A 14,993-nucleotide genomic window follows, 5' to 3' on the forward strand; every position below is an offset into this window, starting at 1 on the left:
GTCCGACTCTTGATTTCAGCTCAGGTCATGATCTCAGGGTTGGGAGACTAAGCCCCATTTGGGGCTCTGCACTGAGCGTGGAGCCTGCTTGAGATTCTCTCTCTCCCTTGCCCTCTGCCCCTCCAACACTGCCTCCCCCCGCTGGCTCTCTCTTCTCTCTCTTAAAAAAAAAAAAAAAAAGGAATCCAATTTCTCTCAATAATCAGCTGCACTTGGCACATAAGGGACATCCACTAAATGTGTTCTTGAATAAATGGTTGAATGAACTCCTACCACTCCCCACTGAGGAAGACTGTGAAAGTATACTGGTCATGAGACTTCGCTATGGACTTGGACAGAGGTGGGTCTGAATAAGACTATGGTCACCTCCCAGCTAAGAGTGTGGAGAAGAACTTAACTCAGGGTTGGCAACTTCTTTGTGTAAATGGTCAGACAGTAAATATTTTCGATTTTGTGGGCCAAAATCTTGTCTCTTGTATAACTACTCAACTCTGCCTTGTTGGTAAAAACAGCGAGAGATAATACCAAAACCCGTGGGCATGGCTGTGTTCTCACAGACGTTATTTACAAAAATAGGGAGCAGGCTCAGGGCAGTATGCTCTCGCTTGACTTACTGCAAAAAAAAAAAAAGAAAAGAAAAAGAAAGATTATAAAAGAAGATCAAGTGAGACAACCTGTGAATGCAGCCCTTACATCTTACACTTGATGTGCTTGGGCAGGACGGCACTTAATTCTCTCACATCAATTGCACTCAGTTCAATTTACTGTGCTCTACCCCACGGCACAGATACGTATAGTTTCCCCATTTCCCTGTGAGATAATAATACCAAACATTTGAAAAATAGCATTGCATAGGGATGAAGAGGACAGGATTCTGAACTAGATAGACTGCCTGGGTGTGGGTTCTGGCCCCGCCACTTCAGAGCTAATGCGGTCTTCCGAAGATTAATTTACTTTCCACGGCTGACTCTCCCTCAGTCGTCCTAACTGTAAAGCAGGGACCACAATAAGAGTGCGTATTTCTCATAAGGTTGTCTCGAGGATTAAATGGACCTGCACATTCGATCACCGGGGGATCCTTAAAGATTCCAAGACCCAGAACACGTGCAGACCAAGGAACTCACCGACACAGGGACATCGGGATTTTTGAAGTTTCCCTAGATGATTCCAAAGTGCTACAAGTTCGGAAACCAGTGGGTTAAAGTGCCCCGCGCGCTGATTTTGATCCTTCGGTGGACACTTCTGGAATTGCTGCGTTTCCAGGCAAGCCCCACGTACCCCGGGCCCCCTCACCCGCATTTCATTGCTCAAGCTTCTCCCAGGGTCCGCGGGCTGTGGGCCCAGAAGCCCTGGCTCTTGCATGCTGGGACTTGTAGGCCCTCTGGCTCGCCGGCCCCGCCTTGCTCGTTCTCCCATTGGCTTTTGCAGATGCCCGCCCCGAAGTTCCACCAATCAACGCAGCGCCCTAGGCCATTAAGGCCTGGAGCCAGGGGAGGCTCCGCAATCACTGCAGGGCGGACATCACGAGGAGGCGCGTTTGAGGCTGCGCGTCGCGACGAGTTCCCACGGTCCTGCCGCCTCGCGCCGCCGCCGCGGTCTTCCGCCACAGGTAACCGCGAGCCCCAGCCGGGGAGCCGGGCCAGGGCTGCCTGTGTGCCGCGGCTCTGGGCCTCACCGGCGGGGTTTCAGCTCCCGCGGCCCTGAGTAATCCGCTTCTCACCCTGCGAAAGAGCATTCCGGGAAACGGTGAATCCCAAGGGAAATGCTGCGACCTCTCAGCCCGCCCTCCCGAGGGGTGGTCGTGGGCTGCTGGGGGCTCTCTTCTGTTGGCGCGAGCTCGGGCTGGAAGCCCAGGCGCTTCCTCCGCGCGCAGGGGAGACGGGCGCGGGGAGAGGGTATTGGCTAAGGTCCCACCGCCAGGGCGTGCCGGGCAGGGTCTGGCGCTTGGTTCCGACCTTCACAACCTAGGAGCAGTTCAGGCTCTAGGTGCTTGTAATGTGTAGGATTGCACCCATTTCCACTCAGTCCTCCGTAGCCAAGGGGAAAAGCAGGTAACTACAACAGCAGAAGTACCCAAACGTGTAAAAAGATCCCTTCTGAGAAGTTAGGGATGCTCTAGTTCTCAGAGGCTTGAGCTGGTGGGACTCACAGGGTGATTCACTTAAAGCGTGAAAGTGAAAGTTTGATTAGGCCCCCTGCCCCTTAACTGTTAGAGGGGAGGTTATATGTACATGGGTTATTCCATGCCAAGAATTGTAGAATCTGGGGCCTGGAAGAAGGAACTTTGTATCATGGGCTTCGTTTTATAGATGAAAATAAATGCCCGGAGTTTGAGACTTGCCCTGTGGTACGTAGAGAGTGGAGGAGCTCAGCTTTTTTACTGTAGGGTTCCATTCGTTAACAAATGTTCATTGAGCCTTACTTACTGAGCTGGGGTTTTTTGTAAAGGGGAGAGACAGTCTATAGAGAATCATTCCAGTTACAGGTTTGCGCAGGGGCAGCATCTAACCCTGTTGGAAGCATCTAATCCTTATTTGTGGGAAGAGGTAGAACTTTGCAGAGAAGCGCCTGAATGGAGTTTGAGGGATGGGAGGAGCTAGTGTGATGGAGAAGAATGTTTCACCTGGAAAACAGCATGGTGAAGGCATGGAAAGAGCCACTGATTTTGGACCACGGTCTTGGAGCCTGGTTGGAACAAGGGATTTCATGTGGGTGGTGAATTTCATGAGCTCTCTTTCATAAGAATAGAGTGGTGCATCTTGCAGGGCCTTCTGTGCTGCTGTAGGAAATTTAGATTTTGTCCTGAAAGCTTGGGAAGCTGCATTTATTTTTTTAAAAATATTTTTATTTATTTACTTGAGAGAGAGAGAGAGCATGAGCAGGGGTGGAGGCTGCAGAGGGAGAAGCAGTCTCCCCACTGAGCAGGGAGCCCGACTCGGGGCTCAGTCCCAGGACCCTAAGATTAGGACCTGAGCGGAAGGCAGACGCTTAACCGACTGAGCCACCCAGATGCCCCCGGAAAGCTGAATTTAGTAGATGTGTATCTTAGGTAGTTGTGTAGTGTGGAAAAGTATTGGAGAGGGGTCCCAGTAGGGAGCACCTGCAGTAATTCCCAGGAGAATTGCTGAGCCTTTTAAAGGATTTTAAAGACGTTGCGGTGGGAAAGGAGAAGAGAGGAGAAAAAATTTTGAACTGTTGGGGAGATAATATACACCATACCTAGTATTGTTCAGTAAAAGTATATTGAAGTGAACACTTTTTCTGACCTATGACTATCTTTTGAGGAACTGCCCAGCACTTTTTTTTTTTTGTTAACTGCAGAAGTTGCTTTGTAGACCATAATTCAAATCCCAGATTATGATGGAGGTAATTGTCACATGTATTGAGGTGTTGAAATCTGAATGGTTAAGCATATGAGAAGACTCAAATTCTCTTGTAATCCAGGAAATGCAAATTGAACCCATAATTAGATCACTTTATATCCATTAGGTTATGAATTGTAAGTTCCATACTATTAAGAGATGATAGGTATTTGAGGAAAAGATTCACTACTGGTAGAAGTGTATCATAGAATTATATAGCTACTAGCAAAATGGGTATGTATAGGGGCGCCTGAGTGGCTCAGTCAGTTAAGCTTCTGCCTTTGGCTCAGGTCATGATCCCAGGGTCCTGGGATCGAGCCCCACATCAGGCTCCCTGCTCAGCGGGGAGCCTGCTTCTCCCTTTCCCTCTGCCTGCTGCTCCCCCTGCCTGTGCTCTCTGTCTGTCAAATAAAATCTTTTAAAACAATGAGTGTGTATATCTTAGGATCAAGTGGTTCCACTTCTAGAAAGTAGCCTAGAGAAACAGAGACATTTGTTTGCGAGGAGAGGAGTATTAGGATGTTTACTGCAACGTTATTTATAATGATAAATTTTTGAAACTGCCTAAATGTCCCTTAGAAGGAAATGTTTATAAAGTGGACATATATGTTTTAAAAGTATAATAAAGTGAATGAAGAGAAATGCTAACTTATGCAGCTCTTTCTGCCCATGGGTCCTGTCCCCATGCTTTAATAAAATCACCTTTTTGCACCAAAAAAAAAAAAAAAAAAGAAAGAAAGAAAAAGAAATGTTAACTTATGATCATGGTTATTTTCTGGTGGTGGGGAGAATGGGACGGGGCATGGGAAGGAATTTCATCTAATATTGTATTTGTTTTATGGGGAGAGAGTTCTCAGATTTGCAAAATATTAACAGTTCATGGGCTCGATGATAGGTAACAGGTGTTTTACATTGTACTTAGTACATTTCTATAATTTGATGTTTACCTTTCAATTTCTTGAATATAACTTATAACAAAATTTAGCTTAAGAATTCACATCTAGCTAGAAAAGTCATTCAGTCATTGTGGGAAAATATTACAAACTACATTGAAACCAGGTTTCAAAAATAGTAATTGTGGTAAAAGGGATTCAAGTGTCAGATAACTGTGAAAATAAAAATGTGGAAAAACTGTTTACCACTGGGCAAATTTTACTTTGCTAGATTCCAAAATTCTTCTAACCATTAGGAGATTTTAAAAGTGTTTATCGATTGTGTCTATTTGGAAAAATGATTTAGTTACTTATACTTTTTGTAATGTTAAAAGATAATTGTAAAAAGATTTATTTATTTAAGAAAGAGTGAGGGGGAGGGGCAGAGGAGAGACTTTTCAAGCAGACTCCCCGCTGAGTGTGGAGCCCAACCCCAGGGCTTAATCCCATGACCCATGAGATCATGACTTGAGTCGAAACTAAGAGTCAGTGCTTAACTGACTGAGCCACCCAGGTGCCCAAAAGATAATTTTTAAAAAAGGTAAAGCCATCACTCGATACAGGTATAAAAGTGAGCAAGTACTAAAGATTACATTTAACTTATAATGAGGAAATGTAGTGTGATGGTTGCAGCCAGATCAAAGGAGACTCCAGGGTCAGAAATAATGAAATGAATGGGCAAATGGCAGGCAAAACTGGCTTCTTTCTACAACCGGAAATCAACCCAGCCTCCGCTTTACAGAATTCATTTGTATGTCTTTAGATAAGAATTGTTTGCATTGCTGTTACCCAGTTTACAGAGATGTAAAGAAAAAAATTGCATAGAGTCAGAATTAGGTAACCTTAAAGGACATGCTATAATCTAGAATCCAGTTTGCCACTGAATCAGAAATTTTCCCTGTAGGAAAAATATTGATTAACCTTAATAAAATAGTTTTCATTTGAGATAAGAGCTAGTTGGATTTTGTTTTTCCTTTTTTTTTTAAAATTTTTTAAAATTTATTTTTGTGAGAAAGAGAGTGCGCATGGGCGGGGGGGTAGAGAGAGAAGCAGATTCCCCGCTGAGCAGGGAACTGGATGCGGGACTCGATCCCAGGACCCTGGGATCATGACTTGAGCCGAAGGCAAAGGCTTAACTGACTGAGCCACCCAGGCGCCCCTGGATTTTGTTTTAATCTCAGTCGTAAAACAGGAAGTTAAAAGGTTTGAGAACTGAATCTGCCCTTAATAATTCAGTTCTACCATCCCATTGCACAATTAAGGCCCAGAGAGGGAAGGGTCTCCCCTGACTTAGCTGTGTGTCCTGTGTTAGAGAAATTGCACTAGACCCTTGTTGAAAACAGCAAGACAGGTTTTATTCCAGCCATTATATTAGGGACAGATACTTCAGTGTAGATCTGAGTTCAACTCCGAATACAGCAAGGATAGTTGGGATTTATGGGCAGGCTGAGAGGGTCAGTGGATGGAAAATTACAAGGGACCTTGATTAGATATCAAAGGTGGGCAATTCTCATGGGATTCTTGGTAAACTGAACTTAGCAGGCCAAGACCTACTTGAGATGGGGGCTCAGAGGAGCTTGACTCAGTTGGGTCAAGGAGGGGTCCTTATCATCTCTCCTTGTCTCTCTTGCATGTGGTCAGTCAGGGTCCACTTATGTTGATCTTATTGTAAGCCCCTGGAGAGTAAAGAGCAGGATCAAAGACCTTCAGGTTTGGAAGGCTCTCTTCAGATGTCATTTTCTAGCTAGCTGCTTTGCTCGGCTTTGATGGATCCCTGTTCCCAACCCAGAACCAGTAGCAAATCAGGACTGGCAGTGAGAATTCACACCTGATGGTAGTTAAGATATAGGCTTTGGTGTCAGACCTTGGTTTGAACTTGACTTTGATAGTCCTGTGATTGGGGCCTCATTACTTGTATTGCTGGTGACAGTTTATCTAGAATGGGCATTCTGTCCCAAACCTCTCAAATGAATTGAACCTCACTTGCTAGCATACTTCTTTAAGTCAAGTGGAGTCCCTTAATGGAATTACTGACCTTGTGTAGCCCTGTAGCCTGAGAGGGATGCAGGACCAATGGGAACAGCAGAGGACTTGTCATTGGAGGCTGGCAAAATTCATTCGTAAAGGGTTGGCCGTTGATCTTGACTTGAAGGGCTCTTCTAAGAGGAGAGCTCTTTATACACATTGCACACAAGTGCCTTAAAATAGTAGGGTGGCAAAGAGCCTGGTTGGGGGGTGGGGGGTGACCTGCTGGAGGAAGGGTTTGGGCCCTGAGTGGGGCGTGTTGTGTGCCCACTTTTGGTTACCTGGTCTCGCAGACCTTCACATGAACAACTCTTTTTGTGACAAGCGAGGGGGTGTAGTAGAAAAAGCAGTCTCTGGAACATTTCTGTGTGTCAGCCCCAGCAGTTACCAGCACATTTCTCTCTGCCCAGACTCTCTTTTCTCAGCTCCGTGAACAGAGCGATGAGGCTGGCTCACTGGCTTCTGTAAGGATTGTGTGAAGCATACATTGCATGGCTTATTGCAGAAACCCGTGCAGCATATCAACACGCGTTGCTGTGGGGGACACCTTTTCTCCCCTGGTTAGGGTCACACCTGTCTGTCATTTTCTCCCCACAAATGGTTAGCAGACTCGGCATACATACTTTACAGTCCCCTTGGAGATCTTTCCACTCTCGGCACATCGAGATCCACCTTGCTCTTCTTAAAGGCTCCACTGTGTCCCATCATAAGGGTGTACCATAACTGATTTAGCTAGACAGCCCTCTGTTGATGACCATGTATATTGCTTCCAGCATTTTGCTGTTAGAGATGGGTGGGCTTCCTCGCCTCCTTCAAGTCTTTCCATTTTGAAAAATGATGCCTCCCACTCCTACTGGACGACTCCTCCTGCCTTATATTTTTCCTTAACACTCATCCCCTCTGACAATGTGTGGATTTAAATGGTGTGTCTCTTCCCGCTGGAATGTCAGCTCAGTGAAGGGTTCTGTCATTTGGTTCCCTGTTGGGTGCCTGTGAGCACCTAGTGGGTGCTCAGGCTGTGTTTGTTGGATGTTGGATGGATGGGTGGGGAGACTGCAGAAATAGCTATCCCGAAGAGCTAGCTCAGCAGGAATCACTTACTTTGTCTTCCTGAACTTTTCTCTTTGATAGAACAAGAATCAAAGGTATGTTATGTTGCAAGATTGTGATTTTGTTTTGAGGCTTTGACTTTGCCAAGAATATTGCTGATCAGGAAATGGCTGGGTGAGGCTGCTTGCTTTGAGACATGTTCTTGCTGAGGGCAGTGGAAAGATTGTATTACTTTCACATCTCAGCTTTACCCCAGGCCCCAATGTTTCCCCAAATGGTATTAACATATGTGTTTTTTAAATTTCATTTATTTTGAGCGGGCTTCACACCCAGCGTGGAGCCCAACACGGGGCTCGAACTCACGAGATCAAGACCTGAACTGAGATCAGGAGTTGGATGCTTAACTGAGCCCCCCAGGCACCCCTTAACATATGTGTTTTTTAAGTGACATTTTGCAATCAGTGTCATACTGTGAGGCTTTTTACTTGCCATTCTGTTCAAGGAACCGTACTCTGTGTTTATAAGAAAAAAAAGGTGATAGACAGGAACCATTGCCAGACGTTAACTGAAAGTATCATTTGTGTTTTAATAGGCACTTTTCCTCACTGAGGGGTAGCATGCTAGCATATTAGTAGAAGAATGACAGATGAATTTGAATTTGTAAAAATAACCTGGCGGTGCTTTTTCAGTACCTGCTGTGGTGTTTGCCCATTTAGGCAGTTAGGCTGGTGGTGTCCTTTCCGTGGTTCACGGTCAGGCCAGCTTTGTGATTCTGGTGTTTTATGTATTCTTTTTGTCCCTAAGTAGGAAGGGGGAAAGTCACATGGCAGGGCCTCCCCAGTAATGAACCTCTTCATGATTCAGTCACATGAACCAAACTCAGAGACTGGTATGTAAACCAGGGAGCCCGTATAATGATTGCTGATGGAAGATAAGAATCAGCCAGGCTTTACTGGTCGTGTGGGCTGAAGGCATATTCTCGCGCCCTAGGGCGGGCCAAAGAGACCACCTGTCCTGGCCCCACCCACTGGTTTACCTGTGGTCTCCGGCTGCTTGGCAGTACAGCGGCAGAGCCAACAGTCGTAAGGGAGATGGTGTGATCTGCAGGGTAAAATATTTACCGTCCAGCCCTTTAGAGAAAAAGTGTGCCAACTGCCGCCCCAGGGGAAGGCTTCCCAGGGAGGTTCAAGTGCCGTCAGGAGGCCGCCGGTGAGCTCAGAATCAAAGAGCTGCTGGTGGGGTCACCTCTGTAGTCACTGTTGCCCCTGCTGTTACCTCCGAGTCCTACGGTGAGCCCCGGTCACATCAGGAGGACTTGGGAGAGCGTCCTCAGGTGCACGTTAACACGTTAATTAAGGCCAGCTGGTTCTGGCACCGGGGTGGCCTGGGCAGTCCACTGCCTTCGTCTGTTCCCTGACCTCATCTGTCCTGTACTGTACTAAAAAACAAAACACAACAAACAAAAAGCATGGCCATTTCAGAATAAGCTTAAGAACAAACCTAGGGTACCTTATTGTAGTTACCCGTTCATCCATGGGCAGTCTTGCAGTGACGCCAAAGAAATGTGGGTATATATTATACAGTAAGAAATGAGTTCCTGGGTGGGGCACCTGTCTGGCTCAGTGGAGCATGTGACTCTTGATGTCAGGGTCGTGAGTTCAAGCCCCACATTGGGCGTGGAGCCTACTTAAAATAAAAATTTTAAAAAAAGAGTTGCGTTCCTAAAGGGGGTATCGGAGGCAGGTAAGGAGTAGTGTTGGCTCGTGGGGCTTTGGACCAGAGGTGAACAAGAGCCCGCCAAGGTTAATGGAGAGCCCTGCTACATCAAAGTTGAGTGCTGGGCATCGCCTGTAGCCTGTTGGAAATGCAGAGTCTCAGGCCCAGCCCAGACCTACTGGATCAGAATTGCATCCCCAGAGGATGGAGGTCACAGTCGGTTTGGAGAAGCACTGGCCTAAGGCGCTTTTAGGTTTTTAAACTTTTATCAGATTCAGGGCTTCCTGTTCCCTCACCTTTGGGGGGAAACCCACTGCTCAGTCCATTTTGAGTTGGAGCAGTATTAGGCACAGGATGCTAAGGATGGTTTCTTAAGCTTACAGGAGGTTCATCCCTTAGCTGGCTGTGTGCCCGCTGAGGACAGAGGCTTCGTCCTGTCCCTATCCTGTCCCTACTGCGTTCAGAGCATCCAGCGTGTTTTCCGGCAGGAGCCTCTGGCTGGCTGTGTGAATGAATAAGCCAGTGAGTGAGTGAGCACTGTTTGACAAATGACAGAAGAGTCTGAGGTCAGCCTCGTGGACTTTGTTCTGCTGAGTCCCTACATCTCAGAGACTGTTTTTCCTCTTAATGTGACAGGCCTAGCATCTGTCACAGGAAGGCTGTTTTTTTTAGAATAACATATTCAGGATGCGGGGCAGGGTCTGATGTGAGCGATGCAAGGAGGCCAGGACGCGGCCTGAGGACTGCCTTTGTGCTTTAAAACTTGGGACGTTTGGGCAGCGGAGTATACAGTTGGGCATGTGCTTCATTAGGAATGAAGTCTCAGTGTAGGACCATGCAGCAGAAAGACCGAGCTGAGAATTCAGAAGACATGGGTCTCTGACCAGAGCTGGCTAACTGGATATCGGACAAGTTAGCTTCTCTTGCTTTAACCTCCCGTTCCTGTAAAACAAGGAATAAAACTTGTGCTCTGCCTGCCGTGTTAACTACGTGTAGATGGGTTACAAATGTACAAAGACATTAACTTGGGCTGCCACTGTTTGCCTAGAGCTCATCCAGATAACTCGCTTACAACCATGGAATCGCCCCTCAGTATTTATATTGGACACACATAGAATTTTTATACACTTTATTGCGTAAGTAATATCTGTTAATGGTGGTAAAAAGAAATAGGAAGAAATCATCCTGAATTCCACCTACCACCAACCAATAACTACTGTTAAATTTTTATGTCTGCCTTCCACATTCTGTATGCACACATTACATGTATATTCTTTTCTTGCAAACATTTCATACAGTGTGGTAGACGTTTTTCCAATATGGTGAATTTTGTTGGTGAGTTTTATCTGCTGTATTCCAAGCTGTGACAAAAACTTGTTAAAACCTTTTAAGGATGGGACGCCTGGGTGGCTCAGTCAGTTAAGCGTCTGCCTTCAGCTCAGATCACGATCCCAGGGTCCTGGGATCAGTCCCGCATTGGGCTCCCTGCTCCGCGGGGAGCCTGCTTCTCCCTCTGCCTCTGCCTCTCTCTCTCTCTCTCTCTCTCATAAATAAATAAAATCTCTTAAAAAAAAAAACACCTTTTAAGGTTGCCCAAAGACTGTTGCCAGTATTCTTTGCTTTATACCCTTAACTTCAACCTGTAGTGAGAGAGAGCTGGGTGGATTCTTCTCCCCCCTAGGGAAAGGGGCTGCAGAGCCAAAGATAAACTTGTGCTCTGTCATCATTTTTATCCTTAGGCTGTTCCATCTGATAACTAAATGGCCTTATCTTTTTGACCCGTGGGCTGTGATTATAATCTTAGGGGCCAACAGTATTCTGTTTCTGTCATTCCTTTTTTGCTCAACTCTGCTTTTTTCTTCCCAGATTTCTGCCGCTGGACTCTGAGGCTTGGAATGATTTGGCAAGTAGCCGTGTTGCTCAGCGTGGTCCCGGGGGTCGGTGCTGTTCCTGTGGGTGATCCCGAGGATGGGGGCAGGCACTGGGTGGTGATTGTCGCAGGTTCCAACGGCTGGTACAATTATAGGCACCAGGTAAGACAATGGCTAATGCTTTTCTTTATGACCCTGGTATTCTGTAAACAATCCAGGGCATTGTCCATAGAACAGACTTTGTAAAAAGCCATTCACACTCCTGAAGGCTGGCAAAAGTATGCGAGGGGCAGGGATGTGGAGAAATGCGGAGATCATGAAATGGCACGGCCACTTTGAAAAACAGTCTGGCAGTTCCTCAGAATGGCCCTATGGAGGCACCTCAGTCTCACACAGGGTTCCTCAGCCTTGGTGCTATCGGCATTTGGGCCCAGGTAATTCTTTGTTATGGGGGCCGCCCTGTGCATAGTAAGATGTTTGGCAGCATCCCTGACCTCCACGCACTAGATATCTGGAGCATCACCTGCCCACTGTAACAACCAAAAATGTCTCCAGCCTTTGCCAGATGTCCCCAGTTGAGACCCACTGGCCTAACGCCCTCATTCTACAGGTAAGGAAACTGAGCCGTAAATACAGGAGGAGGCTGGCCCTGGCCGCACCGCAAGCTGTGTGCAGACAGGACTGAGGCCCAGGGCTCTGGTACTAGCATCACATGAGGCATCTTTGTTTCTTTTTTTTTAAGAATTTATTTATTATTTAGAGAGAGAGAGTACACAGTGGGGAGGGGCAGAGGGAAAGGGAGAGAGAGAATCCCAAGCAGACTCCCTACTAAGTGTGGAGCCCAGTGCAGGGCTCAATCCCACGACCCTGAGATCATGACCTGAGCCGAAATCAAAAGTCTTACCCTTAACCCACTGAGCTGCCCAGGTGCCCCCTAGCCACACTTTTTTTTTAAGTAAAAAGTATCAGATGAAATTAACTTTGCTGGATCTTGTTTATCCCAGTGTAGGCAAGCTATCATCATTTCACTGTAATCAATACAGAGTTAATGATGAGATCCTTTATGTTTTTGTTTTCACTAAATCATCAAGATTGGGGGCGCCTGGGTGGCTCAGTTGGTTAAGCGACTGCCTTCGGCTCAGGTCATGATCCCGGGGTCCTCCCGGGGTCCTGGGATCGAGTCCCGCATCGGGCTCCCTGCTCAGCGGGGAGCCTGCTTCTCCCTCTCCCTGCCACTCCCCCTGCTTGTGCTCTCTTTCTGTCAAATAAATAAATAAAATCTTTAAAAAAAACCCCAAATCAAGATCGGGTGTGCATTTGCATTCACGATGCATTCGGTTTGGACTGGCCACACTTGGAGTGTGCAGTTGCCACGTGTGGCCGGAGGCCGCCGTATGGGACAGCGCAGGCCTGGAGTCCACGTGACAGCACCGCCTTGCGTGTTTCCCTCCTGGCTGGTGGTTTCCACACTTGTTAAGTAGGGGGTTGGTTTAGAAGAACTCGCTACCAGCTCTAAAATGGGATGATTGTTGAATGACCTATTTCATGTTCGTTAGCTGAACAAGAGATTTGACTTAATTGAAAAGTTGTTGTCGTGGCAAAACGGTCCCTTTACTGTGTAATACTTACCCACAGACCTGACCTGTTTACAGAGGAGCAAGCTGAGTACATAGCTGATCATCTCTCGATTTTCTCCTCCCTCTCTAACCACGAGTTCAGAAGATAAGGTATTAAATACAGGTCACCGAGAGTGAACAGGTTGAGTCAGCAGCTGCGTTGGTTTGTACACAACCGACTTTAAAAAAATATTATTTATTGATTAAACATTATTAAGTATAGGACTCCAGTTACCCTTTGCTCCCAGAAAACCTTTTTTTTTGAAGTGTTGCTAGTTTCCCCGGGTGAAATAATATCAAAATCGATTGAAGGGAAGCAAGGCAAAAGAAGTGGCCCTAGAGTGAAATAATCATCCCGGAATAAGAATGAAGTACTCATCCCAGCCTCCGCGCGGAGGAACTGCGTGTGCTGAGTCATCGCTGGCCTTGGCCCGTGGCACCGCTGACTGCTTCTGTTCTTAGCTGCTGCCAACCTTTCCTTTCTTGACCTTGGAGGCTAATCATTAAAAGAGCATTGGAAAGAACTTTGCTCGTAGAACCTTAACTTAGGTTTTTATGGAGGTTTACCTTTTCCTTGGATTAACATCACTCATTATCACAAATTTCTTTTGTTCAGGGAGGAGAGGTACACCGGGCACAATTAATTTTTTATTTATTCATTTTTATTTTTTTTTAATGTTTGGGCTTTTCAATTTGTTGTTTGTTGTTGTTTTAACATTCTGTTTATTTGTGAGAGAGAGAGAGACGGCACAAATGGGGAGCGGCAGGCAGAGGGAGAAGCAGGCTCCCCGCTGAGCAGGGAGCCTGATGCAGGACTGGATCCCAGGACCCTGGGATCACGGCCCGAGCTGAAGGCAGGCGTTTAACCGACTGAGCCACCCAGGTGTCCCCACCAGGCACGATTTAAATTGCTGCTGAGTGCTTTGTTCTCTGCTCGATGATGGTTATTTGTTTATTTATTTTTAAGATTTATTTATTTGAGGGCGCCTGGGTGGCTCAGTCGTTAAGTGTCTGCCTTCAGCTCAGGTCACGATCCCAGGGTCCTGAGATCGAGTCCCGCATCGGGCTCCCTGCTCTGCGGGGAGCCTGCTTCTCCCTCTCCCACTCCCCCTGCTTGTGTTCCTGCTCTCGCTGTCTCTCTCTGTCAAATAAATAAAATCTTTAAAAAAAAAAAAGATTTATTTATTTGAGACAGAGAGTGAGCGTGCACGTGTGCCTGCCCGTGTGCATGAGTAGGGGGAGGGGCAGAGGGCGAGGAGAGAGAATCTAAAGCTAACTCCCAGCTGAGCGTGGAGCCTACCACGGGGCTTGATCCCAGGACCCTGAGATCATGACCTGAGTGGAAAGCAGGAGTCAGACGCTTAATTTGCTGAGCCACCCAGGTGCCCTAGGATAGTTACTTAAATCATGTTTTGTCTTGATCAGATTGGGTTTCTCTGTTTTCCATCTTTGGCTGGGATTAATGGATGACCGCGATGGGGGTTGGTCTGAGGCTCGGCTGGTGGACGCTTTGCATCCAGTGTCCTGGGGTGGGGGGGAGGTGGTGCGGGGCAAGGCCTTGGGAGGGCAGCTTCCTGCAGTGGCCAGGGCAGAGGAAAGAGGGAGAGGTCCCAAAGTGCAAGCAGCATCTGGGGACAGGCTTGTCCCCAGGCTGCCAGAGGAGGAACTGGGGTTGGAGGAGGGTTACTTTCAGGACAGAGGTCTGAGCATGTGGAGAAGGAAGAGCTAAGGTGGAGCAGCAGGGGCAGCTGCTGAAGTAGATGGCTGGTGAAGTTCACTGTCACACGGGGTCTTTGGGGGTGACAGGAATGGGGAGGAGTGGCACATGTGAGCCAGGGGTCACTGGGAAGCTGGGGGTTGGGAGGGTTTGAGGCCGTGGCTAGCAGTAGGGTTCCCAAGGAGAAGGTTCTTTGCCGTGTGTTGGCAGGGGTGGGAGCTGCAGGATGCTGATGCCCCACCCCCCCGCCCGGTCTGGAGAGAGAGGGGGCCGCCACCTCATTCTGGAAGCTTTAAGAATACCGTCCTGGGGACCCGGAGGAGGAGAAGTGGGTTTCAGTTGAGGTGGAGAGGGAGAAGCCTAGAAACCCGCACTTGTTAGAATTGGGAGGAACAGATGTGATGGAGAGCCAAGTGGCAGAGTCATCACATTTCTGGAAGACCACCTTTCATTTTATAGATTTTTAAAAAGTGTGTGCAGTCAGCACTTTTTAAAAACAGCTTTATGGAGGCATACATTCACATGTCCTACAATTCACCTGTGATAACTGTGTCAAACTCTGTGAGTTTGAGTAAATTTATGCTGTTCTGCAAGCATTGCCACAGTCCAGTTTTAGGATACCTCCATCATTCTAGAAAGTTCCCTAGTGCCTGTTTGCAGTCAGTCCCTGCTCCTCTCCCAGCCCCATGCAACCACTGCTTTCT

General features: G+C 47.2%; 1 protein-coding gene across 2 annotated transcripts in view; it reads left to right on the forward strand.

The window, feature by feature from the left end:
* The first annotated feature begins 1,498 nt into the window (after window positions 1–1,498).
* Window positions 1,499–14,993, forward strand: part of LGMN (legumain) — a 34,184-nt gene continuing 20,689 nt past the window's right edge. Inside the window, exons 1-2 of one of the 2 annotated variants that reach the window (XM_034993240.1) lie at window positions 1,499–1,609; window positions 10,952–11,118. In XM_034993240.1, the coding sequence (XP_034849131.1) occupies window positions 10,981–11,118 (138 nt within the window). In that variant the 5' untranslated portion in view covers window positions 1,499–1,609; window positions 10,952–10,980. The remainder of the gene's footprint in view (window positions 1,610–10,951; window positions 11,119–14,993) is intronic. The other variant, XM_034993241.1, reaches the window with a different exon arrangement.

Source organism: Mirounga leonina, unplaced genomic scaffold (assembly GCF_011800145.1).
Source record: "Mirounga leonina isolate KUSES-001 unplaced genomic scaffold, KU_Mleo_1.0 Mir_82, whole genome shotgun sequence".
In the NCBI taxonomy this organism is placed as follows: domain Eukaryota; kingdom Metazoa; phylum Chordata; class Mammalia; order Carnivora; family Phocidae; genus Mirounga; species Mirounga leonina.